The sequence below is a fragment of the Cyanistes caeruleus genome, chromosome 35 (assembly GCF_971803275.1).
Source record: "Cyanistes caeruleus chromosome 35, bCyaCae1.hap1.1, whole genome shotgun sequence".
Taxonomy (NCBI): domain Eukaryota; kingdom Metazoa; phylum Chordata; class Aves; order Passeriformes; family Paridae; genus Cyanistes; species Cyanistes caeruleus.
In genome coordinates this window covers 895,876-922,154 of record NC_141736.1, presented here as the reverse complement: position 1 = coordinate 922,154, position 26,279 = coordinate 895,876, and the positions used below count along the sequence as shown (strand labels likewise).

Below are 26,279 nucleotides of genomic sequence, written 5' to 3'. Positions count from 1 at the left end.
GTGGGAAATGTGAGGGGAAAAAGAGCGGGAAACGTGAGGGGAAAAAGAGCGGGAAACGTGAGGGGAAAAGAGCGGGAAACCGTGAGGGGAAAAAGAGCCGGAAAACATGAGGGGAAAAGGGAAGGAAACATGAGGGGAAAAGGGAAGGAAACATGAGGGGAAAAGGACAAAATCTAAGTAATTTGTAGGGTGCTCACCCCCACCCACCTCTACCCTAGCACCGACCCCACGGTTTAAGTCAGAGGGACCCAAAACACCTCGAACCCACAGCTCAGACCCCCAGTATTCCCATAACAAACCTCCAGCGCTGAGTCCTGAGGCTTTATTAGAAGATTTTATGGGGGTAACACACACAAGACCCCCCCTGAAATCAGCTACAAAAATAGAAGTGCTAAAAGCCCCCCAAAATGAGGTAGGGTGGCAAGGTCCAGGCCCCCCCCCAAAACAAGGTGGGGAGCGCGGGTTTGTAGCGTCTGAAATGGGACCAGCCCAGAGTGAGGGGGACCCCCGGTGGTCCGGGGGTGTTTGGGGGACCCCCACCCTCCTCAGCTGGGGGGAGCCCGGCCGTGAGGGGTCCGCGCTCGCCGGGCCACCGTGGCCAAGCGCTGCTGGGCCAGGAAGGACTGAGCGCCGCTGGACAGGCCCCGAGACGCCGTCCCTCCTTCCTGCCGCTGTAGGGCCAGGCCCTGAGGGGACAGCGGGGGTTACTGGGGGTCCTGGGGAGGGGGTCCCGGGGGTCTCCATCCCCGTGGGCCCCCCCTGACTCACCATGTTGTACCAGGCGGTGACCAGCAGCCGCTCCTCGCGCTCGCGCTGCGCCCGGCTGCGCTCCCAGTCGTTCTGTGGGGTGTGTGTTTGGGGGGGTTCAGCTGGAGAGGGAGACCCCCACACACACACACACACACACCGGGACCCCCTCCCCAAATTCCTTCGTGGATTTAAAGCTCACCTCCAGGTGCCGGATCAGCGCGTCCTTCTCCTGCAGTTGGTTGCGGAGGAGCTGCAGGACGGGGGCCAAGGGGGCAGTGCCAGGGGGGTCCCCGGGGGAAACTGGGGGCTTTTGTGGGGGCAAACTCAGCGAACCTCTAAATCCTGATCCTGTAGGGGGAACGAAAAGGGAGGTTAGGCAGGAGGGACCCCCCAAACCCCCAATCTTCATGGGGAAACTGAGGCACGGGCCATCTCCTGCCCCCTCTCTCCAAACATCACCCCTCAGGATCTCCATACCACCCCCAATCTGGGGTACCCCCCAGACCCCCCCTCAATTTTCCCCTCTCCCCAAATTCTGATACCCACTCGGGACCCTGGAGGGCTCCAGCTCTTCCTCTTCCTCCTCCTCCTCCTCCTCTCCCTCCGGCAGCTCATCCCTGGGGGAGCAGGGGGTGGCCACAGGTTGGGGATGTTATGGGGGGGCTCCCCAAATTCCCCCCTCCCCGACCCCCCAAAACTCACAGATCCTCGGGGGTCTCCTCCGGCAGCGACAGCTGAGGGGGAAGCGACAAAGAGATGAGGCCTGAGGTGCCCCAAATAAAACGTGGCCCCCCCCCCCAAAACACCGAGACCCTCGCAGCGAACCGGGGACCCCCCTTTGGTGTGGAGAGACCCCCACCCCAAAATCTCCCCCCACTCACCTCCTCCCGCGGCCTCCCCTGCGCTGCCCGAGGCTCTGCGGCCTCCAGTCTGTGGGTGCAGGGGGGGAGTTAAGGATTGGGGGGCTCCTTAGGGATTTGGGGGGGGGGGGGTCTTAGGGGGGTTTTGAAGACCCCCCTAACACCCCCTCCTCAAAATTCCCCCACCTGTGCCAGAGCTGGTCCCGCTGCAGCCGCAGCTGTCGGTTCTCCCGCCGCAGCCGCGTCACCGTGTCCCTGCCGGGGACGCCGTTAGGGACCCCACAAAAAATTGGGGACCCCCCCCCCCCCCATGTTTTTGGACACCTGCCCGGACTCACCTGAGCTCCGCGGGAAGGATTTCGGCCGCCAAATTCTGGGGAGGGGCCGGGCCCCCCTCCAGCCCTGCGGTAAAAATTGGATTACGTCCCAAAATTGTCACCCTTTGTGACAGCCCAAACCCCGCAGCCCACAGCCGGGGTTCCCAGGTGTCCGCTACCAGGACCAGGAGATGGTTCCCACCTGCCCAGGTGTTCTGTCAGCTCTCAGGGAGGGCTCACCTGCCTGGCTCAGGTAGCTCTGCTGCACCTGCACGCAGCGCAGCTCCTCGTTGGCCTCGCGCAGCGCGTCCCGCTCCTCCAGCAGCCGCTGCGGGGACGGCACCGAGCGCTCAGGTGAGTCCCCAGGTGAGTCCCCAGGTGAGTCCCCAGGTGCGTCCCCAGGTGCGTCCCCAGGCGCGTCCCCAGGTGAGTTCCCAGGTGCGTCCCCAGGTGAGTCCCCAGGTGCGTCCCCAGGTGAGTCCCCAGGTGAGTCCCCAGGTGAGTCCCCAGGTGAGTCCCCAGGTGAGTTCCCAGGTGAGTCTCCAGGTGAGTCCCCAGGTGAGTCCCCAGGTGAGTCCCCAGGTGCGTCCCCCAGGTGAGTCCCCAGGTGCGTCCCCAGGTGCGTCCCCAGGTGAGTCCCCAGGCGAGTCCCCAGGTGAGTCCCCAGGTGAGTCCCCAGGTGAGTCCCCAGGTGAGTCCCCCAGGTGAGTCCCCCAGGTGAGACCCCAGGTGAGTCCCCCAGGTGAGTCCCCAGGTGCGTCCCCAGGTGAGTCCCCAGGCGAGTCCCCAGGCGAGTCCCCAGGTGAGTCCCCAGGCGAGTCCCCAGGTGAGTCCCCAGGTGAGACCCCAGGTGAGTCCCCCAGGTGAGTCCCCAGGTGAGTCCCCAGGTGAGTCCCCAGGTGCGTCCCCAGGTGAGTCCCCAGATGAGTCCCCCAGGTGAGTCCCCAGGTGAGTCCCCAGGCGAGTCCCCAGGTGAGTCCCCAGGTGAGACCCCAGGTGAGTCCCCCAGGTGAGTCCCCAGGTGAGTCCCCCAGGTGCATCCCCAGGTGAGTCCCCAGGCGAGTCCCCAGGTGAGTCCCCAGGTGAGTCCCCAGGTGAGTCCCCAGGTGAGTCCCCAGGTGAGTCCCCAGGTGAGACCCCAGGTGAGTCCCCAGGTGAGTCCCCCAGGTGCATCCCCAGGTGAGTCCCCAGGTGCGCTCGGGGCGCCTCCCCCGCCCTCACCCACCTCCTTCTCCTGGCTCAGTGCCTCGAATCGCTCCTGCAGGTGCCGCAGCTCCAGGTGCCACCTCTCGGCCCTCAGCGCCGCCTCGGCCTGCCGCCCGCTCAGCTCCTCCACCTGCCTGCGGGCGGCCTCCAGCTGCGCGCAGCCGGCCTGCGCCCGCCCCAGCTGCTGCTGCAGGTGAGCGGCGCGGCGCACCTGGGCGGCGTGCCGCTCCTCCAGCGCCCGCACCCAGCGCCGCAGCTCCCCCGCCGCCGCCGCCCGGCCCCGGTACGCGGCCACCGCCGCCTCCAGCCGCCCCGCCCGCGCCGACGACGCCCTGGGGAGCAGAGGGGACGCAGGTGAGCGCAGGTAGGGGACACCTGAGCGCAGGTAGGGGACACCTGAGCGCAGGTAGGGGACACCTGAGCGCAGGTAGGGGACGCAGGTGAGTGCGGGTAGGGGACGCAGGTGAGTGCGGGTAGGGGACGCAGGTGAGTGCAGGTAGGGGACGCAGGTGAGTGCAGGTAGGGGACACCTGAGCGCAGGTAGGGGACACCTGAGTGCAGGTAGGGGACACCTGAGTGCAGGTAGGGGACGCAGGTGAGCGCGCGTAGGGAGCACCTGAGCGCAGGTAGGGGATGGAGGTGAGCGCAGGTAGGGGACACCTGAGCGCAGGTAGGAGATGGAGGTGAGCGCAGGTAGGGGACACCTGAGCGCAGGTAGGGGATGCAGGTGAGTGCAGGTAGGGGACGCAGGTGAGTGCAGGTAGGGCACGCAGGTGAGCGCAGGTAGGGGATGGAGGTGAGTGCAGGTAGGGGATGCAGGTGAGCACAGGTAGGGGACACCTGAGCGCAGGTAGGGGACGCAGGTGAGCGCAGGTAGGGGATGGAGGTGAGCGCAGGTAGGGGACACCTGAGCGCAGGTAGGGGACACAGGTGAGCGCAGGTAGGGGACGCAGGTGAGTGCAGGTAGGGGATGGAGGTGAGCGCAGGTAGGGGACACCTGAGCGCAGGTAGGGGATGCAAGTGAGTGCAGGTAGGGGACACCTGAGTGCAGGTAGGGGACGCAGGTGAGCGCGCGTAGGGAGCACCTGAGCGCAGGTAGGGGATGGAGGTGAGCGCAGGTAGGGGACACCTGAGCGCAGGTAGGGGATGCAGGTGAGTGCAGGTAGGGGACGCAGGTGAGTGCAGGTAGGGGATGGAGGTGAGCGCAGGTAGGGGACGCAGGTGAGTGCAGGTAGGGGACGCACCTGAGTGAGAACGCGAGCGCGGGGACGGCTCTGGGGTGGTGGTGCTGGTGGGAGCAACCCCTGGCTCAGCTGAGCAGATACCTCAGCTCACCTGAGCAGGTGCCCCAGCCCACCTGGACAGGTTCCCCAGCTCACCTGAGCAGGTACCTCAGCCCACCTGAGCAGGTACCCAGCTCACCTGAGCAGATATCCCACCTCACCTGAGTAAATACCCCAGCTCACCTGGACAGGTATCTCAGCTCACCTGAGCAGATACCCCAGCCCACCTGGACAGGCTCCCCAGCCCACCTGGACAGGTATCTCAGCTCACCTGAGCAGATACCCCAGCCCACCTGGACAGGCTCCCCAGCCCACCTGGACAGGTATCTCAGCCCACCTGAGCAGGTGCCCCACCTCACCTGAGCAAATACCCCAGCCCACCTGGACAGGTTCCCCAGCCCACCTGGACAGGTTCCCCAGCCCACCTGGACAGGTATCTCAGCTCACCTGAGCAGGTGCCCCAGCCCACCTGGACAGGTTCCCCAGCCCACCTGGACAGGTATCTCAACTCACCTGGACAGGTACCCCAGCCCACCTGGACAGGTTCCCCAGCCCACCTGGACAGGTATCTCAGCTCACCTGAGCAGGTGCCCCAGCCCACCTGGACAGGTTCCCCAGCCCACCTGGACAGGTGCCCCAGCCCACCTGGACAGGTATCTCAGCTCACCTGAGCAGGTGCCCCAGCCCACCTGGACAGGTTCCCCAGCCCACCTGGACAGGTATCTCAGCTCACCTGAGCAGGTCCATCTCTTCTCGCAGCGCCCGTGCCTCCCCTGCCAGCCCGCTCAGCTCCTGCGCCCGCACCTGCAGCCCCCGCGCCTCCTGCTCCAGCCGCGAGCAGCGCGCCCGCAGCTCCTCCTTGCCGCTCTCCAACCTGCCACGAGACCCCCCTCGCCCTCAGGTGAGACCCACAGGTGAGGGGGGGGACCCAGGAGGGCGACTTCTCACCTGTAATTCTCCTCCTGCAGCTCCTCCACCTGCGTCTGCAGCCGCAGCAGCTTCTTGGCGGCGGCGCCGGCGGCGTCGGACTCGAGCTGCTCCCGCAGCGCCCGGTTCTCGGCGGCCAGGTGTCCCTTCTCCTCCAGGAGCGTGGCCACCTGCGGCGCCCAGGTGGGCGGGAGGGGCCCAGGTGGGCGGGATTCCCCTCCCAGGTGCTCCCCCTCCTCACGTGAACCCCTCAAAGACCCTTTTCTGTTAAATTTTGTGGGGTTTTTAGCCCAGCACGAGGGATTTTTGGGGGAATCCAGGTGTGTAAGAGGGGCCCAGGTGTTCAGGATCCCTCCCAGGTGCTCCCCCTCTTCACATGAACCCCTCCAAGACCCTTTTCTGTTAAATTTTGGGGGTTTTTAGCCCAACACCAGGGATTTGGGGGGCTCAGGTGTGTGGGATTCCCCTCCCAGGTGCTCCCCCTCTTCACATGAACCCCTCCAAGACCCTTTACCGTTAAATTCTGGGGGGTTTTAACCCAACATGAAGGATTCGGGGGGCTCAGGTGTTCAGATCCTTCCCAGGTGCTCCCCCTCCTCACATGAACCCCTCAAACACCCTTTTCTGTTAAATTCTGGGGGTTTTTAACCCAACACGAGGGATTTGGGGGGGTCCCAGGTGTGTAAGAGGGGCGCAGGTGTTCAGGATCCCTCCCAGGTGCTCCCCTTCTTCACATGAACCCCTCCATGACCCTTTTCTGTTAAATTTTGGGGTTTTTTAACCCAACACGAGGGATTTGGGGGGGTCCCAGGTGTTCATATCCTTCCCAGGTGCTCCCCCTCCTCACATGAACCCCTCAAAGACCCTTTCCCATTCAATTTTGGGGTTTTTAACCCAACACCAGGGATTTGGGGGGCTCAGGTGTGTGGGATTCCCCTCCCAGGTGCTCCCCCTCCTCACATGAACCCCTCAAAGACCCTTTTCTGTTAAATTCTGGGGGTTTTTAACCCAACACCAGGGATTTGGGGGGCTCAGGTGTGTGGGATTCCTCTCCTGGTGCTCCCCCTCATCACATGAACCCCTCAAAAATCTTTTCCCATTATGTTTTGGGGGTTTTTAACCCAACACGAGGGATTTGGGGGATCCCAGGTGTTCAGATCCCTCCCAGGTGCTCCCCCTCTTCACATGAACCCCTCCAAGACCCTTTTCTGTTAAATTTTGGGGTTTTTAACCCAACACCAGGGATTTGGGGGGGTCCCAGGTGTTCAGATCCTTCCCAGGTACTCCCCCTCCTCTCATGAACCCCTCAAAGACCCTTTCCCATTCAATTTTGGGGGTTTTTACCCCAACACGAGGGATTTGGGGGGTCCCAGGTGCTCAGGATCCCCCTCCTCACATGAACCCCTCCAAGACCCTTTCCCTTTAAATTTTGGGGGTTTTTAACCCAACACGAGGGATTTGGGGGGATCCCAGGTGCTCAGGATCCCCCTCCTCACATAAACCCCTCAAAGACCCTTTCCCATTCAATTTTGGGGGTTTTTACCCCAACACCAGGGATTTGGGGGGTCCCAGGTGCTCAGGATCCCTCCCAGGTGCTGCAGAACCAGCAGAATCCCCCCCCCCGCTCTCCCTCAGGTGGGAATTGAGTCGGGGGGGCCGCAGGATTTGGGGACCCCCCAGCCCCAGCGGGTGATTCCAGGCGCTCACCTGCTGCTCCAGCTCCTGGCAGCGCTGCCCCGAACCCCCCCCGGCCTCCTCGGGGGGCTCCTGGCTCAGGAAATAATAACGGCGAGACTGGGGGGGGGGACGACACGGGGGGGTGTCAGGGACCACCCCCCAGGCACCCCCAAATTCCCCTGAGGCACCCCAAAATCTGCCACCCCACACCTGAGTGTCGAAGTTCCCGTAGGTCTCGGCCGCCATCGGCTCCGATGGCTCCGGATCCAAGAGCTGCCAAAAAGGGAGGGAGAAATTTGGGGGTTGTTGAGGGGAGGGGGGCTCAGGGGGGGTTTCAGGCCCCCCCAATAACCCCAGGGGGTCCCCAAAATTCCCTCGAGACCCTCCAAGGTCTGTGGTCATAACCAAGGGGCGCCAAAGCCCTCCCCAAATCCAACCCACAGCGACAGGAGAGCCCCAAACCAACCTCGGGGACCCCCAAAACCACACAGGGACCCCCCAAAAAACCCTTCAGGACCCCCAAAACCCCCAGTGACCCCCCCCAAAAACCCTTCAGGACCCCAAACACCACCCAGGGACCCCCAAAAAGCCTTCAGAACCCCCCTAAAAACCCTTCAGGACCCCTAACACCCCCCAGGCTGCACCAAAAACCCTCCAGGACCCTCAGCACCACTCAGGGACCCCCCAAAAACCCTTCAGGACCCCCAAAAATCCTCCAGGACCCCCAAAAACCCTCCAGGACCCCCAAAACCACCCAATGACCCCCCCAAAAACCCTTCACAATCCCCCACCACCACTCAGGGACCCCCCCCAAAAACCCTTCAGGACCCCCAAAACCACCCAGTGACCCCCCAAAAAACCCTTCATGACCCCCAAAACCACCCAGGAACCCCCCAAAAACCCTTCAGAACCCCCCAAAACCCCCCAGCACCCCCCCCAAAAACCCTTCAGGACCCTCAGCACCACCCAAGGACACCCCAAAAACCTTTCAGGACCCCCAAAACCCCCCCCAAAAACCCTTCACAACCCCCCCACCGCCACCCAGAGACCCCCCAAAAACCCTCCAGGACCCCCAAAACCCCTCCAGGGGGTGCCCCCACCTCCTGGATGGCCGCCATCACCTCGTGCTGCACCTCCTCCTCCAGCGTCATGATGCGCTGGATGTGCTCTGCCGGGCGGGGGGAGATTTTGGGAGGGGCTCAGGGGGTGTTTTTTTGGGGGGGGGGGGGATCCCACTCCCCGTGAGCCCCCCACCCCCCAAAAAAATCAACTGGGACCCACCTTCCCGCTGCTGGCAGCTGACGGCGCAGCCCAGCACCAGCCGCACCAGTTTGCCCAGTTGCTCGGGGTCGCCGTACTGGGCCGCCGGCGCCACGTCCGGCACGTGCCGCTCCTCCACGGCCTGGCCCAGCACCTTGTGTTTTGGGGAGGGGGCTGTTAAAGCCCCCCTCCCCCTGAAATCCCACCCCTCAAATCCCCAAGGGAACCCCCAAGTTTGATTTTTTTTTGGCGGGGGGGACTCACGTCCTGCCAGTACTCCAGGACGCTCTGCAGCACCTTGCGGAGGTTGTTCACCTGGGGAGGGGGGAATGAGGTGGGACCCCTCCCAAAAAAACCCCGAATTCGGCTGTCACCCCGCTGCTGTGGTCGTTGGGGACCCCAAAATGGGCTCTCCCCCCAAAAAATAAACCCCCCTAACGGCCGTACCCCGAAGGTTTCACCGCAAAGGTCAACTTCCACCAGAGGCCTCCCACCGAAAAGATCCCCAAAATCCCTCCCCAAAAGTGACCCCGAAATCAGAACCCCAAATTCCATCCCAAAAGCATCTCCTCCCAAAATCCCTTCCCAAAATCAGAACCCCAAATCCCATCCCAAAAACATCTTCCCCCCAAAATCAGAACCCCAAAACCAGGATCCCCAAAATCCCTTCCCAAAATCAGGACCCCAAATCCCATCCCAAAAACATCTTCCCCAAAACCAGGACCCCCAAAATCCCTTCCCAAAATCAGAACCCCAAATCCCATCCCAAAAACATCTTCCCCCCAAAATCAGAACCCTAAATCCCATCCCAAAATCAGAACCCCAAATCCCATCCCAAAAACATCTTCCCCCCAAAATCCCTTCCCAAAACCAGGACCCCAAATCCCAACCCAAAAACATCTTCCCCCCAAAATCAGAACCCCAAAACCAGGACCCCCAAAATCCCTTCCCAAAATCAGAACCCCAAATCCCATCCCAAAAACATCTTCCCCCCAAAATCAGAACCCCAAAACCAGGACCCCCAAAATCCCTTCCCAAAATCAGAACCCCAAAAACATCTTCCCCCCAAAATCCCTTCCCGAAATCAGAACCCCAAATCCCATCCCAAAAACATCCCCTCCCAAAATCCCTTCCCAAAATCAGGACCCCAAATCCTCTCCCAAAAACATCTTCCCCCCAAAATCCCTTCCCAAAATCAGAACCCCAAAAACATCTTCCCCCCAAAATCCCTTCCCCAAAAACCAGGACCCCCAAAATCCCATCCCAAAATCAGAACCCCAAATCCCATCCCAAAAACATCTCCTCCCAAAATCCCTTCCCAAAAACATCACCCCCCAAAACCAGGACCCCCAAATCCCTTCCCTGAATCCAGGACCCCCAAATCCCTTCCCAAAAACATCTCCCCCACAAAATTCCTTCCCAAAAACATCTTCCCCCAAACCAGGACCCCCAAAATCCCTTCCCAAAACCAGGACCCCAAAACCCCTTCCCAAAAACATCTCCTCCTAAAAAGAGAACCCCAAACCCTTTCCCAAAAACCAAGACCCCAAAACCAGGACCCCAAAAAATCCCTTCCCTGAATCCAGGACCCCCAAATCCATTCCCCAAAATCACAACCACAAATCCCTTCCCAAAAACATCTTCCCCAAAACCAGGACCCCCAAAACCCCTTCCTCAAAATCCAGGACCCCAAAACCAGGACCCCAAAATCCCTTCCCTGAATCCAGGACCCCAAAACCAGGACCCCAAAACCCCTTCCCCAAAATCCAGGACCCCAAAACCCCTTCCCCAAAAAGCAAGACCCCAAAACCAGGACCCCAAAATCCCTTCCCTGAATCCAGGACCCCAAAACCAGGACCCCAAAACCCCTTCCCCAAAATCCAGGAACCCAAAACCCCTTCCCCAAAAAGCAAGACCCCAAAACCAGGACCCCAAAACCCCTTCCCCAAAATCAGAACCCCAAAACCCTTTCCCAAAAACATCTCCCCCCAAAAAACAACCCCACAAAAACGAACCCCCCCCTTAAAACCAGCCCCACCCCCATAACGACCCCCACACTCCGCCCACCCCAAAAACCCCCATCCCACCCCAAAACACGAGCCCCCCACCCCAAAACACGAGCCCCCCACCCCAAAACATGAGCCCCCACCCCAAAAACCCCCATCCCACCCCAAAACACGAGCCCCCCACCCCAAAAACCCCCATCACACCCCAAAACATGAGCCCCCCACCCCAAAACACGAGCCCTCCACCCCAAAACACGAGCCCCCCACCCCAAAACACGAGCCCCCCACCCCAAAACACGAGCCCCCCACCCCAAAACATGAGCCCCCACCCCAAAACACGAGCCCCCCACCCCAAAACACGAGCCCCCCACCCCAAAACACGAGCCCCCCACCCCAAAACATGAGCCCCCACCCCAAAACACGAGCCCCCCACCCCAAAACACGAGCCCCCCACCCCAAAACATGAGCCCCCACCCCAAAAACCCCCATCACACCCCAAAACACGAGCCCCCTACTCCAAAAACCCCCATCCCACCCCAAAACACGAGCCCCCCACCCCAAAAACCCCCATCCCACCCCAAAACATGAGCCCCCCACCCCAAAACACGAGCCCCCCACCCCAAAACATGAGCCCCCACCCCAAAAACCCCCATCCCACCCCAAAACACGAGCCCCCCACCCCAAAAACCCCCATCACACCCCAAAACATGAGCCCCCCACCCCAAAACACGAGCCCTCCACCCCAAAACACGAGCCCCCCACCCCAAAACACGAGCCCCCCACCCCAAAACACGAGCCCCCCACCCCAAAACATGAGCCCCCACCCCAAAACACGAGCCCCCCACCCCAAAACACGAGCCCCCCACCCCAAAACATGAGCCCCCACCCCAAAAACCCCCATCCCACCCCAAAACACGAGCCCCCTACTCCAAAAACCCCCATCCCACCCCAAAACACGAGCCCCCCACCCCAAAACACGAGCCCCCCACCCCAAAACACGAGCCCCCCACCCCAAAACATGAGCCCCCACCCCAAAACACGAGCCCCCCACCCCAAAACACGAGCCCCCCACCCCAAAACACGAGCCCCCCACCCCAAAACATGAGCCCCCACCCCAAAAACCCCCATCACACCCCAAAACACGAGCCCCCCACCCCAAAAACCCCCATCACACCCCAAAACACGAGCCCCCCACCCCAAAACACGAGCCCCCCACCCCAAAACACGAGCCCCCCACCCCAAAACATGAGCCCCCCACCCCAAAACACGAGCCCCCCACCCCAAAAACCCCCATCCCACCCCAAAACACGAGCCCCCCACCCCAAAACACGAGCCCCCCACCCCAAAACATGAGCCCCCCACCCCAAAACACGAGCCCCCCACCCCAAAAACCCCCATCACACCCCAAAACACAAGCCCCCCACCCCAAAAACCCCCATCCCACCCCAAAACACGAGCCCCCCACCCCAAAAACCCCCATCCCACCCCAAAACATGAGCCCCCCACCCCAAAAACCCCCATCCCACCCCAAAACACGAGCCCCCCACCCGAAAACACGAGCCCCCCACCCCAAAACACGAGCCCCCCACCCCAAAAACCCCCATCCCACCCCAAAACACGAGCCCCCCACCCCAAAACATGAGCCCCCCACCCCAAAAACCTTGATCCGAGCGTTGCCCTCGGGGTCGTCCCGGATCTGACCCAGCCACGTCTCATCGAACCAGGAGGAATCTCTGGGGGGGGGGGTCCCCAAAATCAGCCTCTCTTGTTTTTGGGTGTGTGGGGGGTGGTCTGGGAGGTTTGGGGGACCCCCCCACCCCAAATAAACCACTCACATTTTGTGCAGGACGTGAGCCAGGGTGACCCCGCTGGCCAAATCTGGGGGGGCCGCGCACGGCGAGGGGGGGTCAAAGGTCTGCAGCTGGGGGGGGGGGGAAAAGTGTCCAAAAAAACCCCAAAACCCCCCCAAATTCCACCCCCTGGGGGGGGCACAGCACCCCAAAAACCCCGGTGCACCTGGAAACCCCCAAATTGACCCCCCCAGACTCATTTGGGGGGGTGCAGAGAGGGGTAGGGGGTCACATCCCATCCCCCCCCTCAGGGCCCCTAAAATTTTGGTGGGGGGCAAAGGGCGGGGGGGAGGGGCACGGGGGAGCGGACACGTTACTGGGGGGGGTCAAAGGTCAACGGGGGGGTCAAAGGTCAACGGGGGGGGTCAAAGGTCAACGGGGGGGTCAGAGGGGTTATGGGGGTGTCAGAGGGTCCTGGGGGGGGGTCAGATGCTCCTGGGGGGGTCACAGGTGCCCTAGGGGGGGTCAGAGGGGTTATGGGGGGGCCAGAGGGGTTATGGGGGGGGTCAGAGGGTCCTGGGGGGGTCACAGGTGCCCTGGGGGGGGTCAGAGGGGTTATGGGGGGGGTCACAGGTGCCCTGGGGGGGGTCAGAGGGGTTATGGGGGGGGTCACAGATGCCCTGGGGGGGTCAGAGGGGTTATGGGGGGGGTCACAGGTGCCCTGGGGGGGGTCAGAGGGGTTATGGGGGGGTCACAGGTGCCCTGGGGGGGTCACAGGTGCCCTGGGGGGGGTCACAGGGTCTGAGGGGGGTCACAAGGCCTGGGGGGGGAGGTTACAGGACCCTGGGGGGGGGGTCACAGGTGCCCTGGGGGGAGGGGGAGTTACAGGCCCTGAGAAGGAGTTACAGGTGCCCTGAGGGGACGAAAGTTCCCGAAGCCACCGGAATCCCCCGGGGGTCCCGGGAAGGGGGTGGGGCTCTCCCTGTCCAACCCCGTGTGGATCCCCGAGCACGGCGGGAGGGGGAGGTGGTGGTCGCGACCCCCCCTTACCCAGGTGAGCAGCGCCCCACACGCGTCCCGCCCCGCCGCCATGTCCGGCCGGTCCTCCAGGGGCACCGAGCCGCGCCCAGAGCGGCCGCACCTGCGCCCCGCCCCCTGCCCGCCACACCTCCCCGCCGACCATAGAGTCGCACCTAGAGCGGCCGCACCTGCGGGCCACACCCGCTCATTTCCGGCCACGCCCACTTCCGGCACCCCGCACCACAGAGACGCGGACAGAGCGGCCACGCCCGCTGGCCCCGCCCCCTGGCGGACCCGCCCCGGTTGGAACCGCATCGAGTCCTCCAAGGCCATAGAGTCGCGTCCAGAGCGGCCCCGCTCGCTCCTTCCCCGCCGCCCTCACGGCCCCGCCGGTGACTCATGGCCGCGTCCCGCCGCCCCCGCGGCCGCGCCCGTCGGGCCCCGCCGGCTCGGGGAGGGTCAAGCCGGGCCGTTCTCGCCGCGGGGCAGCGGCGGCGACGCCCGCGCTGCGTCAGCGCTGAACCCGATGGCCTCGCGGGGGCCGGCGGTGGCCGGACCCCCCCTCACCCCCACTCCTCCTCCCCCCCCAGTGTTCCCAGTATGGCCCCGGAACCCCCAGTATGGGTCTGGGGGCATCCCAGTGCTCCCAGTTGTAGCTGGAGTCCCCCCCAGTGCTCCCAGCACGGTCCTGGGGACATCCCAGTGCTCCCAGTATAGGCCCAAGTCCCCCCCAGTATGGCCCCAGCACCCTCCCAGTGCTCCCAGTATGGCCCCAGCACCCTCCCAGTGCTCCCAGTATGGCCCCAGCACCCTCCCAGTGCTCCCAGTATGGCCCCAGCACCCTCCCAGTGCCCCCAGCATGGCCCCAGCACCCTCCCAGTGCTCCCAGTATGGCCCCAGCACCCTCCCAGTGCTCCCAGTATGGCCCCAGCACCCTCCCAGTGCTCCCAGTATGGCCCCAGCACCCTCCCAGTGCTCCCAGTATGACCCTGGATCACCCCGGGCCCTCCCCCCCGGACATCCGGGGCCCCCCCAGATTGAAACCCCGCTGACGGTTGAGGCCGTTGGGGCCCCCGAAAGTCACTTTGGGGCGGGGGGGGACCAAAAAGACCCCCCAGAACCTCCCCCAGGACCCCCCCAAATCCCCCCCTGCCCCCACAATGTCGCGGGTCCCCCTCACCTGTGCCCCTCCCCCCTCGGGGGGCTCACCTGAGGGTCCCCTGGGGGTGGGGGAGGGGAGTGGGGGGTCATTTCAGGGGTTGTGACATCTTTTGGGGGGGCTGGGGGTGACACCGGGGAGGGCCTGCCCTGAGTCACGAGGAAGGAGAAGTGGGGAGGGAAAATCCGGCCCCAAAATCCCCTAAAATCCCCTAAAAAAAAAAACCCGGGAAGGTGAGGGGTGGGGGAGGGGCTTGTCCCCCCTTTGGGAAGTCCCGGGGACCCCCCCGCCCCCCCCGCACGCGTGTCCCCACACGTGTGTGTCCGGCCGCGCCCCGACGGGCTGGGACACGCTGGGGACACACCTGGGTCACACCTGGGTCACACCTGGGACACGCCCGGGTCACACCTGGGACACGCCCGGGCACGGCCCCCCCCCCCCCAGCTGGGGCGTCTGGGGGTCTCGGAGGTTTTTGGGGGTGTTTTTGGAGGGTCCTGGGGTCCCTGGTGTGACTCGTGTGGGGACACTGAGGTGACAGGCCTGGCAGGTGAGACCCTGGACACACCTGTGACCCCCCCTTGCACACCTGTGACCTCTGTGACACACCTGTGACCCCTGGTACACACACCTGTGACCCCTCTTGCACACCTGTGCCCCTCCCCTGCACACCTGTGACCCCTGGAACACACCTGTGACCCCTGGTACACACACCTGTGACCCCTCTTGCACACCTGTGACCCCTGGAACACACCTGTGACCCCCCTTTGTGCTTTTCACACCTGAATCCGCTCACACCTGGCCCTCCTTTGCTCACCTGGCCCCCCCCCTTTTCCCACCTGCGCCCCCCAATTGCGGCCGAGGCCCCGCCCCTTTCCCGCCGGGGGGCGTGTCCTCGCGCTGGGTGGGCGTGTCCCCGCGCTGGGTGGGCGTGTCCTCGCGCTGGGTGGGCGTGTCCCCGCGCTGGGTGGGCGTGTCCCCGCGCTGGGTGGGCGTGCCCTCGCGCTGGGTGGGCGTGCCCTCGCGCTGGGTGGGCGTGTCCCCGCGCTGGGTGGGCGTGTCCCCGCGCTGGGTGGGCGTGTCCCCCGCCCTCCTCAGCCAATGGCTCCGCGTTTCCGGCGCGCGCGGTTATAAAGCGGGCGGGCGGCGCGGGGCCGCGGGTTCGAGTCCCGCCGCTCCCGGTGCGGCCGCGCGGATGGAGCCGCCGTTCTACCGCCCCGCGCCTTTCCCGGGCGGCTTCTGCCGCCCCGAGCCCGATTACGGCACCTTACCGGGATCGCTACAACAGGGTTCCCCCCCGGAGCCCTTCCGCGGGCTCAAACCGGCGCCGTGCCCCGACGGCACCTTCTTCGGCAGCGGCGCCGGTACCGGCAGCTTCTTCTACCCCGGTCCCGGCGAGCGCGACGCTTTCACCGGCAGCTTCGCCCAAGCGCTGGACGAGCTGCACCAACCGGGGCCGCCCAACGTGGCGCTCCCGGAGCCACCGGCGCTGAGCACGACGGCGGCGGGGATGGGGGGACCCTTCCCGGGGGTCCCCGGGGCGGAGGCGGAGGCGGCGGAACCGGGCGCGGATTCCCCGGAGCTGCTGCAGGCGGAGCGGCGGAGGCTGCGGAACCGGCTGGCGGCGAGCCGGTGCCGGCGGCGGAAGCTGGAGCGGATCGCCCGTTTGGAGCAGCGCGTCCGAGGGCTCCGGGCACAGAACGCGGCGCTGGCGGCCACGGCGGCGGGGCTGCGAGCCCAGGTGCGGCGGCTCCGGGGCTCCGTGCGGGACCACGCGGGTTCGGGCTGCCCGCTGCCCCCGGGAGCCGCGCTCGGCTTCTAGAAACGCCCCATGGACCCGGCGAGGGGGGCTCCGGTTCCTTTGTGGGGACCCCCATGGACACCCCCGGGGGGGATCTCCCCCCCGCCCCCCGGTACCTGGCTGGGCACGGAGGGGCGGGGACCCCCTGGCCGTCCTCACGGTACCGGTGAGGAGCCCGCTGGCACCGGGATGCTGCGTGGGACCGCGCTGGATGAGGCTGGAGGCTTCGGGGGGCCCCCCCCGTGGACCCCAACGAGGAGCTGGAGACCCCTAAAAGGAGCCACGAGGACGGGGGACCCCTGGACTGGGCCACCCCGAAACGGAGCAGCCCGAAGGGACCGGCAGGACCAGACCCCCTCCCCTCCGGGTCGAGGACCCCCAGGACCTGCGGGAACGGGGCCTGTGGGATGGACGGGGACCCCCAAAGCGGGCCTGGAGCCCCCCCCCCCAACCCCAGCTGGGCCTGGGGACCCCCTCGGTTCTGAGAGGAGGGGTCGAGCCCCTCCAAATTGAGGATTCCGCCGGGAGGGGCTGAGCGCGCGCCCCAAATGGAAATTTTGGGGGGGGGGGGGGGGGGGCGTATCCCCCTCGTGACGTTTACAAGACCCCCCCCCCCCCGGTGGGGAGAAGCCCCCGGGGACCCCCAAAATCCCGGGGTGGGGGGTGTGTGGGGGGGGGGGGGAAGGGGGCGATTTGTTGTTTATTATTTTTTTGTGGTGTTTTTTTTTAATTTTATTTTATTTTGTACATTTGTATTTAATTAACAACAACAAATAATTGCCATAACGGGGGTCTGGTCGTGCTGAACCGGGGGTGGGGGTTGGGGGGGGGGCCATGCGTGTCCTCCCCCCCCCCTCCCCCTCCCGTGGGAAGCCCCCCGCGTGCACCCGCGTCAACGGAAGTGGGCGTGGCCGGGGCTTTCCCCGCTGACGCAGCCATGCCCATATATGGGCACACGGGAGAAGGAGGGGGGGGGGTTGTTCCGGGAACCCCCTCCCGCTCTGCCCGGCACCGCCCGCCCCGGGGCCGCTCTTCCCGGACGGGGCTGGGTTAATGGGGGGGGGGACACGCGAGGCTTCCGGGACCTCCCCGCCCTTCCCGGGACCCCTCTGTCCGCCCCCCACCATCCCGGGGACCCCCCGGCCTATTCGGGGTTATGCACCCCCTCCCCATCCCCGGGTAATCCAGCCCACCGGGCTTTTCCCGGTGCTCCAGAGACCCCCGGGAACCTCCCGGCAACCCCTCAGACCCCCGGGAACCCCCTCAGACCTTCCCGGTGCTCCAGAGACCCCCGGGAACCCCCCCCGGACCTTCCCGGTGCTCCAGAGACCCCCGGGAACCTCCCGGGAACCCCCCCCAGACCTTCCCGGTGCTCCAGAGACCCCCGGGAACCTCCCGGGAACCCCCCCCCAGACCTTCCCGGTGCTCCAGAGACCCCCGGGAACCTCCCGGGAACCCCCCCCAGACCTTCCCGGTGCTCCAGAGACCCCCGGGAACCTCCCGGGAACCCCCCCCAGACCTTCCCGGTGCTCCAGAGACCCCCGGGAGCCTCCCGGGAACCCCCCCCAGACCTTCCCGGTGCTCCAGAGACCCCCGGGAACCCCCCGGGAACCCCCCCCAGACCTTCCCGGTGCTCCAGAGACCCCCAGGAACCCCCCCAGACGTTCCCGGTGATCCTCAGACCCCCAAGACCCCCTTTGCTCCCCGCAGGGGGGATTATCCCGGCCCGTTAAGCCCCGCCCACACCCGTTAAACCCCACCCACACCCGTTAAACCCCGCCCCCGCTCAATGGCGCCATTATGCTGCCCCGCCCCTTCCCATGAGCCCCGCCCCCAAACCAAACCACGCCCACTCCCCCCACACCCGCGCGCTGATTGGCCTGAACGAATGACCACGCCCCCTGTAGCCCCGCCCCAGCATGGCGCTGTCCGCCCTGGAGCGGGACCCGGCGGGCGGGGGTCGCTTCGCCTCCGCCGTGCCCCCCGCGTGCCGCCGCCGGCCCTGCGCGCTCGGCGTGGACGAGGCGGGCCGGGGGCCGGTGCTCGGTGAGCCCGGGGGGCCGCGGGAGCGGGGCGGGGGTCGGGGGGCGGCTGCGCGTGGGGAGGAGGGGTCGCGGTGCCGGCGGGGGGTGAGTCTGGGGGGTCCGGGGTTTGGGTGGGAGGGGTCCCGGTGCACCGGGGTTTGGGTGGGAGGGGTCCCGGTGCACCGGGGGTTGAGTTTGGGGGGTCCCGGTGCACCGGGATCTGAATGGGAGGGGTCCCGGTGCCCCGGGGTTTGAAGGGGAGGGGTCCCGGTGCACCGGGGTTTCAATGGGAGGGGTCCCGGTGCACCGGGGTTTGGGTGGGAGGGGTCCCGGTGCACCGGGGTTTCAATGGGAGGGGTCCCGGTGCACCGGGATCTGAATGGGAGGGGTCCCGGTGCACCGAGATTTGAAGGGGAGGGGTCCCGGTGCCCCGGGGGTCGCGTGGGAGGGGTCCCGGTGCCCCGGGGTTTCAGGGGGAGGGGTCCCGGTGCCCCGGGGGGTTTCAGGGGGTCCCGGTGCCCCGGGGGTCGTTTCTCACGGCCGTGCCCCCAGGCCCGATGGTTTACGCCGTCTGTTACTGCCCCGAGGAGCAGCAGGAGCAGCTGCAGGCGCTGGGGGCGGCAGGTGGGGGTCCCGGGGGTCCCGGGGGGGTCTCGGGGGTCCCGGGGGTCCCGGGGGGGTCCCGGGGCTCGGGGTCGGGGGGCTCCGGGGGTCCCGGGGGGGTCCCGGGGGTGGGCGAAGCGCGGGGGTGTCACAGGAAAGGGGGAGCGGGAGCCTTGAGGGGAGGTTTGGGGGTCTCTGGGTTGGGTTTGGGGGTCTCTGGGATTGGTTTGGGGGTCTCTGGGGTGGGTTTGGGGGTCTCGGGGCGGGTCTGGGGGTCTCGGGGCGGGTCTGGGGGTCTCGGGGTGGGTTTGGGGGTCTCGGGGTGGGTTTGGGGGTGTCAGGGCGGGTTTGGGGGTCTCGGGGCAGGTTTGGGGGTCTCGGGGCGGGTTTGGGGGTCTCTAGGGTTGGGTTTGGGGGTCTCTAGGGTTGGTTTGGGGGTCTCTGGGTGGGTTTGGGGGTGTCAGGGCGGGTCTGGGGGTCTCTGGGGTTGGTTTGGGGGTTTCGGGGTTAAGTCTGGGGGTCTCGGGGCGGGTCTGGGGGTCTCTGGGGTGGGTTTGGGGGTCTCGGGGCGGGTCTGGGGGTCTCGGGGTGGGTTTGGGGGTCTCGGGGTTGGGTTTGGGGGTCTCTGGGGCGGGTTTGGGGGTCTCTGGGCAGGTTTGGGGGTCTCTGGGCGGGTTTGGGGGTCTCGGGGCGGGTCTGGGGGTCTCTAGGGTTGGTTTGGGGGTCTCTGGGCGGGTCTGGGGGTCTCGGGGTTAAGTCTGGGGGTCTCTGGGGTGGGTCTGGGGGTCCCTGGGGTGGGTTTGGGGGTTCCCGGGGGGTCCCTCACGCCTTGGAGCCCCCAGACTCAAAGACGCTGTCGGAGGCGGAGCGGGAGCGGCGCTTCGGGCTCCTGGAGGCGGCGGAATCCGTGGGGTGGGCGCTGCAGGTGCTGCCCCCCGACCACATTTCCGCCTGCATGCAGCAGCGGTGAGACCCCCGAGACCCCCCGAGACCCCCAAAACCCCCCCAAAACCCCCCAAAACCCCGATTCCTCTGCCACCCCCCCCGACCCTCCCATCCCGGCTCCTGCCCTCCCCATCTCCTGCCCCCTCCTCAATTTTTGGGGGGTGGGCTTCCAATTTGGGGGGTGGGCTTCCAATTTGGGGGGTGGGATTCCAATTTGGGGGGCGGGATTCCAATTTGGGGGGCGGGATTCCAATTTGGGGGGGTGGGATTCCAATTGGGGGGGTGGGATTCCAAATGGGGGGGTGGGCTTCCAATTTGGGGGGTGGGCTTTCAATTTGGGGGGGTGGGATTCCAATTTGAGGGGGCGGGCTTCCAATTTGGGGGGTGGGCTTCCAATTTGAGGGGGTGGGCTTCCAATTTGGGGGGTGGGCTTTCAATTTGGGGGGGTGGGCTTTCAATTTGGGGGGGTGGGCTTCCAATTTGGGGGGGTGGGATTCCAATTTGGGGGGGTGGGATTCCAATTTGGGGGGTGGGCTTCCAATTTGGGGGGGTGGGCTTCCAATTTGGGGGGTGGGATTCCAATTTGGGGGGTGGGATTCCAATTTGGGGGGTGGGATTCCAATTTGGGGGGGTGGGATTCCAATTTGGGGGGCGGGATTCCAATTTGGGGGGGTGGGCTTCCAATTTGGGGGGGTGGGATTCCAATTTGGGGGGGTGGGCTTCCAATTTGGGGGGGTGGGCTTCCAATTTGCGGGGCGGGATTCCAATTTGGGGGGGTGGGATTCCAATTTGGGGGGGTGGGATTCCAATTTGGGGGGCGGGATTCCAATTTGGGGGGGTGGGCTTCCAATTTGGGGGGGTGGGATTCCAATTTGGGGGGGTGGGCTTCCAATTTGGGGGGGTGGGCTTCCAATTTGGGGGGTGGGCTTCCAATTTGGGGGGGTGGGCTTCCAATTTGGGGGGGTGGGCTTCCAATTTGGGGGGTGGGATTCCAATTTGGGGGGGTGGGATTCCAATTTGGGGGGGTGGGCTTCCAATTTGGGGGGTGGGCTTCCAATTTGCGGGGTGGGATTCCAATTTGGGGGGTGGGATTCCAATTTGGGGGGGTGGGATTCCAATTTGGGGGGGTGGGCTTCCAATTTGGGGGGGTGGGATTTCAATTTGGGGGGGTGGGATTCCAATTTGGGGGGTGGGCTTTCAATTTGGGGGGTGGGATTCCAATTTGGGGGGGTGGGATTCCAATTTGGGGATTGGGATTCCAATTTGGGGAGTGGGCTTCCAATTTGAGGGGGTGGGCTTCCAATTTGAGGGGGTGGGCTTCCAATTTGGGGGGTGGTCTCCTCCCCCCAGGGCCAAGTACAACCTGAACGAGCTCTCGCACGACGCGGCCACGGAGCTGATCCAGTTCGCGCTGGATTCGGGGGTCCGGGTGACCCAGGTGGGATTTTGGGGAGCCCTGGGGGGGTCCGGGTGACCCAGGTGGGATTTTGGGGAGCCCTGGGGGGTCTGGGTGGGATTTTGGGGAGCCCTGGGGGGGTCCAGGTGGGATTTTGGGGAGCCCTGGGGGGTCCGGGTGGGATTTTGGGGAGCCCTGGGGGGGTCCGGGTGACCCAGGTGGGATTTTGGGGAGCCCTGGGGGGTCCGGGTGGGATTTTGGGGAGCCCTGGGGGGGTCCGGGTGGGATTTTGGGGAGCCCTGGGGGGTCCAGGTGGGATTTTGCGGAGCCCTAGGGGGGTCCAGGTGGGATTTTGGGGAGCCCTGGGGGGGTCCGGGTGGGATTTTGGGGAGCCCTGGGGGGGTCCAGGTGGGATTTTGGGGAGCCCTGGGGGGTCCGGGTGGGATTTTGGGGAGCCCTGGGGGTTCTGGGTGGGATTTTGGGGAGCCCTGGGGGGGTCCGGGTGACCCAGGTGGGATTTTGGGGAGCCCTGGGGGGGTCCAGGTGACCCAGGTGGGATTTTGGGGAGCCCTGGGGGGGTCCGGGTGACCCAGGTGGGATTTTGGGGAGCCCTGGGGGGGCACCCCGGTTGGGGGGGGGAGGGGTCCCCGCTTTGCTTTTCTCTCCTTTTGTGCCTCAGTTTCCCTCACAGTGCTGAGGAGTTTGGGGGAGGGGTCCCAGGGTGATTTGAGGGGGGTCCCAGGGTGATTTGGGGGGGGTCCCAGGATGATTTGGGGAGGGGTCCCATGGTGATTTGGGGAGGGGTCCCATGGTGATTTGAGGGAGGGTCCCATGGTGATTTGGGGAGGGTCCCAGGGTGATTTGAGGGGTGGTCCCAGGGTGATTTGGGGAGGGGTCCCAGGGTGATTTGGGGAGGGGTCCCAGGGTGATTTGGGTGGGGGTCTCAGGGTGATTTGGGGAGGGGTCCCAGGGTGATTTGGGGGTGGTCCCAGGGTGATTTGGGGAGGGGTCTCAGGATGATTGGGGGTGGTCCCAGGGTGATTTGGGGGGGGTCCCATGGTGATTTGGGGAGGGTCCCAGGATGATTGGGGAGGGGTCCCAGGGTGATTTGGGGAGGGGTCTCAGTGTGATTTGGGGAGGGGTCCCAGGGTGATTTGGGTGGGGGTCCCAGGGTGATTTGGGGAGGGTCCCAGGGTGATTTGGGGGTGGTCCCAGGATGATTGGGGAGGGGTCTCAGGGTGATTTGGGGAGGGGTCCCAGGGTGATTTGGGTGGGGGTCCCAGGGTGATTTGGGGGTGGTCCCAGGGTGATTTGGGGAGGGGTCCCAGGGTGATTTGAGGAGGGTCCCATGGTGATTTGGGGAGGGGTCCCATGGTGATTTGGGGGTGGTCCCAGGATGATTGGGGAGGGGTCCCAGGGTGATTTGGGGGTGGTCCCAGGATGATTGGGGAGGGGTCCCAGGGTGATTTGGGGGTGGTCCCATGGTGATTTGGGGAGGGGTCCCATGGTGATTTGGGGAGGGTCCCAGGATGATTTGGGGAGGGTCCCAGGATGATTGGGGAGGGGTCTCAGGGTGATTTGGGGAGGGGTCCCAGGGTGATTTGGGGAGGGGTCCCAGGGTGATTTGGGGGTGGTCCCATGGTGATTTGGGGAGGGGTCTCAGGGTGATTTGGGGAGGGGTCCCATGGTGATTTGGGGGTGGTCCCAGGGTGATTTGGGGAGGGGTCTCAGTGTGATTTGGGGAGGGGTCCCAGGGTGATTTGGGGAGGGTCCCAGGATGATTTGGGGAGGGTCCCAGGGTGATTTGGGGAGGGGTCCCAGGGTGATTTGGGGGTGGTCCCAGGATGATTTGGGGAGGGGTCTCAGGATGATTGGGGAGGGGTCTCAGGGTGATTTGGGGAGGGGTCCCATGGTGATTTGGGGAGGGGTCCCAGGGTGATTTGGGGGTGGTCCCAGGGTGATTTGGGGAGGGTCCCAGGGTGATTTGGGGAGGGTCCCAGGATGATTGGGGAGGGGTCCCAGTGTGATTTGGGGAGGGTCCCAGGATGATTTGGGGAGGGGTCCCAGGGTGATTTGGGGAGGGTCCCAGGGTGATTTGGGGAGGGGTCCCATGGTGATTTGGGGAGGGGTCCCATGGTAATTTGGGGAGGGGTCCCAGGATGATTGGGGAGGGGTCCCAGGGTGATTTGGGGAGGGGTCCCAGGGTGATTTGGGTGGGGGTCCCAGGGTGATTTGGGGGTGGTCCCAGGGTGATTTGGGGAGGGGTCCCAGGGTGATTTGGGGGTGGTCCCATGGTGATTTGGGGGTGGTCCCAGGGTGATTTGGGGAGGGTCCCAGGATGATTGGGGAGGGGTCTCAGTGTGATTTGGGGAGGGGTCCCATGGTGATTGGGGAGGGGTCTCAGTGTGATTTGGGGAGGGGTCCCATGGTGATTTGGGGAGGGGTCCCAGGATGATTGGGGGTGGTCCCAGGGTGATTTGGGGAGGGTCCCAGGATGATTGGGGAGGGGTCTCAGTGTGATTTGGGGAGGGGTCCCGCAGGTGTTCGTGGACACGGTGGGGCCTGCGGACAAGTACGAGGCGAAGCTCCGGGGGCGTTTCCCGGGGCTGGGGGTCACCGTGCGCCCCAAAGCCGACGCCCGGTTCCCCGTGGTCAGCGCCGCCAGCATCTGCGCCAAGGTGGGACCCCCGGGACCCCTCCCCAAAATCGGCGAGACCCCCGGGACCCCTCCCCAGAAACAGCGAGAGCCCTGGGACCCCTCCCCAAAATCGGCTAGACCCCCGGGGACCCCTCCCCAAAATCGGCTAGACCCCCGGGGATCCCTCCCCAAAAACGGCGAGACCCCGGGGATCCCTCCCCAAAAACACTGAAACCCCCCGGGACCCCTCCCCAAAATCGGCGAGACCCCCGGGGATCCCTCCCCAAAAACAGAGAGACCCCCGGGACCCCTCCCCAAAAACGGCGAGAGCCCTGGGACCCCTCCGCAAAAACACTGAGACACCCGGGACCCCTCCCCAAAAACAGAGAGAGCCCCGGGACCCCTCCCCAAAAACGGCGAGACCCCTGGGACCCCTCCCCAAAAACAGAGAGAGCCCCAGGACCCCTCCCCAAAAACAGTGAGACCCCCGGGACCCCTCCCCAGAAACAAAGAGACCCCCGGGACCCCTCCCCAAAAACACTGAGACCCCCGGGACCCCTCCCCAAAAACGGCGAGACCCCCGGGACCCCTCCCCAGAAACAGAGAGAGCCTCGGGACCCCTCCCCAAAAACAGCAATACCCCCGGGACCCCTCCCCAAAAACAGAGAGACCCCCGGGACCCCTCCCCAAAATCAGCGAGACCCCCGGGACCCCTCCCCAGAAACACTGAGACCCCTCCCCCAAAGCCTCTCTGGGCACAGGGGGGTCCTGGGGGGTCCTGGGGGGCACAGGGGGGTCCTGGGGGGGTCCTGGGGGGTCCTGGGGGGCACAGTGGGGTCCTGAGGGTGTTCTGGGGGGCACAGGGGGGTCCTGAGGGTGTTCTGGGGGGGGGTCCAAGCCCCTCAGAGCCCCCCCGTGCCCCCCTCAGGTGGCCCGGGACCGGGCCGTGCTCCGCTGGAATTTCGTGGAGGATTTGGGGGACCCCGACCGCGATTTCGGCTCCGGGTACCCCAACGGTAGGAGCTGGGGGGGGGGGAGGGGCGGGGTTTTTTTGGGGCGGGGGGTTCAGTTTTGGGGTATCCCTGACGCCCCCACCCCTCCCTTTGCAGACCCCAAGACCAAGGAGTGGCTGAGGAGGAACCTGGAGCCGGTTTTTGGGTTCCCCCAAATCGTGAGGTTCAGCTGGGGCACGGCGCAGGCGCTGCTGCAGCAACGGGGGGTCCCGGTGGAGTGGTACGGGGGGGTCCTGGGGGGTCCTGGGGGGGCTTGGGGGGTCCTGAGGGGGTCCTGGGGGGAAAAAGGGGGTCCTGGGGGGGTCCTGGGGGGTCCTGGTGCAGTGGTAGGGAGGACACTGGGGGGTCCTAAGGGGTCTTGGGGGGGTCCTGGGGGACACGGGGCGGGTCCTGGGGGGTCCTGGGGGGTCCTGGGGGGGTCCTGGGGGGAAAAAGGGGGTCCTGGGGGGTCCCAGTGCAGTGGTAGGGAGGACACTAGGGGGGTTTTGGGGGGTCTTGGAGGGCATGGGAGGGTCCTGAGGGGGTCCTGGGAGGTTCTGGGGGGTCCTGGGAGGGGGGGAGAAAGGGGTCCTGGGGGATTCTGGGGGGGAAAGGGGGGTCCTGGGGGGCACGGCGGGTCCTGGGGGTGCAAAGGGTCCTTGTGGAACTGGGGGGGTCCTGGGGAGTCTTGGGGGACATGGGGGGGTCCTGGGGGGGCAAAGGAAGGAACTGGGGGGGCACAGGGGGATCCTGGGGGGGCACAGAGGGGTCCTGGGGGGGTTCTGGGGGGTCCTGGGGGTCACAGGAGGGTCCTGGGGGGTCCTGGGGTGTCCTGGGGGGGTTCTGGGGGGTCTTGGGGGGTCCTGGGGGTGCAAAGGGTCCTTGTGGATCTGGGGGGGTCCTGGGGGGGTCCCAGCAGGAGGGGACGCAGTGAGCGGGGGGAGGGGTGAGAATGGGGGAGGGGGGGGACATTCCCGCCCCCCAACCCCCCCCCCGTGCCCCTCCCCCCCCCCAGGGCTGACGAGGACCCCCCAGGAGACCCCCAGGGCCCCCCCTCGGTGCTGCCCTTCCTCAGCCTCAGCCCCCCCCGGCGCCTCCCCCACCGATTCTTCCGCGAGCGCAGCCTGAGACCCCTGAGCCAGCTGTGACCCCTCCCCAAATCGGGGACCCCTCCCCAAATCGGGGACCCCTCCCCAAATCGGGGACCCCAAAACCGGGCGGCTCTTTTCTAATAAAGAATTTTTTTTTTTTTTTCTAATAATAAAGAATTTTAAAACGCTCCCCGGAATCTTTTTTATTTGTTAATAATCTTCGTTTTTAATTAATTTTAATTATAAATTTAAGGGTTTTATGTGTGTAACATATATATAATTTATATTTCTATAAATTATAGTTTACGTGTTATGATTTATTATAACGCAGTACAATAAAAAATTTAACAAGAAAATATTTTTATACTATTTTAAATATTAAAGCACAATTATTTGTATATGATAAGCATTATATATATATTATATATGGATCATATATTTATATAAATTGTAATTTATTTCTTATTATATTTATTATAAATTAATAATTTTATAAAGTAATAATATTAATAATAACTTATAATTTTTGATAATTTA

General features: G+C 64.7%; 3 protein-coding genes across 5 annotated transcripts; 2 read left to right on the top strand and 1 right to left on the bottom strand.

Annotated features, from left to right (window-relative positions):
* Positions 1 to 307: 307 nt before the first annotated feature.
* On the bottom strand, positions 308 to 13,206 carry HOOK2 (hook microtubule tethering protein 2). 2 transcript variants are annotated; one of them, XM_086871327.1, is made up of 20 exons: positions 13,127 to 13,206; positions 12,122 to 12,207; positions 11,947 to 12,019; positions 8,545 to 8,595; positions 8,302 to 8,434; positions 8,121 to 8,188; positions 7,231 to 7,293; positions 7,051 to 7,137; positions 5,365 to 5,513; positions 5,150 to 5,290; positions 3,153 to 3,465; positions 2,168 to 2,255; positions 1,949 to 2,012; positions 1,797 to 1,865; positions 1,632 to 1,680; positions 1,453 to 1,484; positions 1,297 to 1,367; positions 950 to 1,098; positions 769 to 840; positions 308 to 686 (listed from the first exon to the last, which is right to left on the bottom strand). In XM_086871327.1, exons 1-20 carry the CDS (start codon positions 13,166 to 13,168, stop codon positions 546 to 548), a joined length of 1,941 nt encoding a protein of 646 aa, XP_086727453.1. In that variant the 5' UTR covers positions 13,169 to 13,206; the 3' UTR covers positions 308 to 545. The 2 variants fall into 2 exon arrangements, with proteins under 2 accessions (XP_086727453.1, XP_086727454.1); XM_086871328.1 differs by having other exon boundaries at positions 7,051 to 7,110.
* Positions 13,207 to 15,402: 2,196 nt separating this feature from the next.
* Positions 15,403 to 16,223, top strand: JUNB (JunB proto-oncogene, AP-1 transcription factor subunit). The gene has a single exon (XM_086871326.1). It carries the CDS (start codon positions 15,448 to 15,450, stop codon positions 16,072 to 16,074), a length of 627 nt encoding a protein of 208 aa, XP_086727452.1. The 5' UTR covers positions 15,403 to 15,447; the 3' UTR covers positions 16,075 to 16,223.
* A 767-nt stretch (positions 16,224 to 16,990) lies between these two features.
* On the top strand, positions 16,991 to 25,931 carry RNASEH2A (ribonuclease H2 subunit A). Of its 2 annotated transcripts, XM_086871324.1 has the most exons (9): positions 16,991 to 17,288; positions 17,623 to 18,099; positions 18,630 to 18,701; positions 19,523 to 19,646; positions 20,976 to 21,063; positions 23,562 to 23,699; positions 24,588 to 24,675; positions 24,769 to 24,892; positions 25,667 to 25,931. In XM_086871324.1, exons 2-9 carry the CDS (start codon positions 17,973 to 17,975, stop codon positions 25,797 to 25,799), a joined length of 894 nt encoding a protein of 297 aa, XP_086727450.1. In that variant the 5' UTR covers positions 16,991 to 17,288; positions 17,623 to 17,972; the 3' UTR covers positions 25,800 to 25,931. The 2 variants fall into 2 exon arrangements, with proteins under 2 accessions (XP_086727450.1, XP_086727451.1); XM_086871325.1 differs by lacking the exons at positions 16,991 to 17,288; positions 23,562 to 23,699 and having other exon boundaries at positions 17,919 to 18,099.
* Positions 25,932 to 26,279: the final 348 nt, after the last annotated feature.

Excerpts from the sequence above, each read along its gene's own strand:
- JUNB (XM_086871326.1), top strand. The coding sequence starts at position 15,448 with ATGGAGCCGCCGTTCTACCGCCCCGCGCCTTTCCCGGGCGGCTTCTGC.
- HOOK2 (XM_086871327.1), bottom strand. The coding sequence starts at position 13,168 with ATGGCGGCGGGGCGGGACGCGTGTGGGGCGCTGCTCACCTGG. Across the intron at positions 12,208-13,126 it reads GTGGGGCGCTGCTCACCTGG|CTGCAGACCTTTGACCCCCC; the intron begins GTAAGGGGGGGT and ends CCCCCCCCCCAG. Across the intron at positions 1,485-1,631 it reads AGGGGAGGCCGCGGGAGGAG|CTGTCGCTGCCGGAGGAGAC; the intron begins GTGAGTGGGGGG and ends CTTCCCCCTCAG.
- RNASEH2A (XM_086871324.1), top strand. The coding sequence starts at position 17,973 with ATGGCGCTGTCCGCCCTGGAGCGGGACCCGGCGGGCGGGGGTCGCTTC. Across the intron at positions 18,702-19,522 it reads GCAGGCGCTGGGGGCGGCAG|ACTCAAAGACGCTGTCGGAG; the intron begins GTGGGGGTCCCG and ends TGGAGCCCCCAG. Across the intron at positions 23,700-24,587 it reads CCGCCAGCATCTGCGCCAAG|GTGGCCCGGGACCGGGCCGT; the intron begins GTGGGACCCCCG and ends TGCCCCCCTCAG.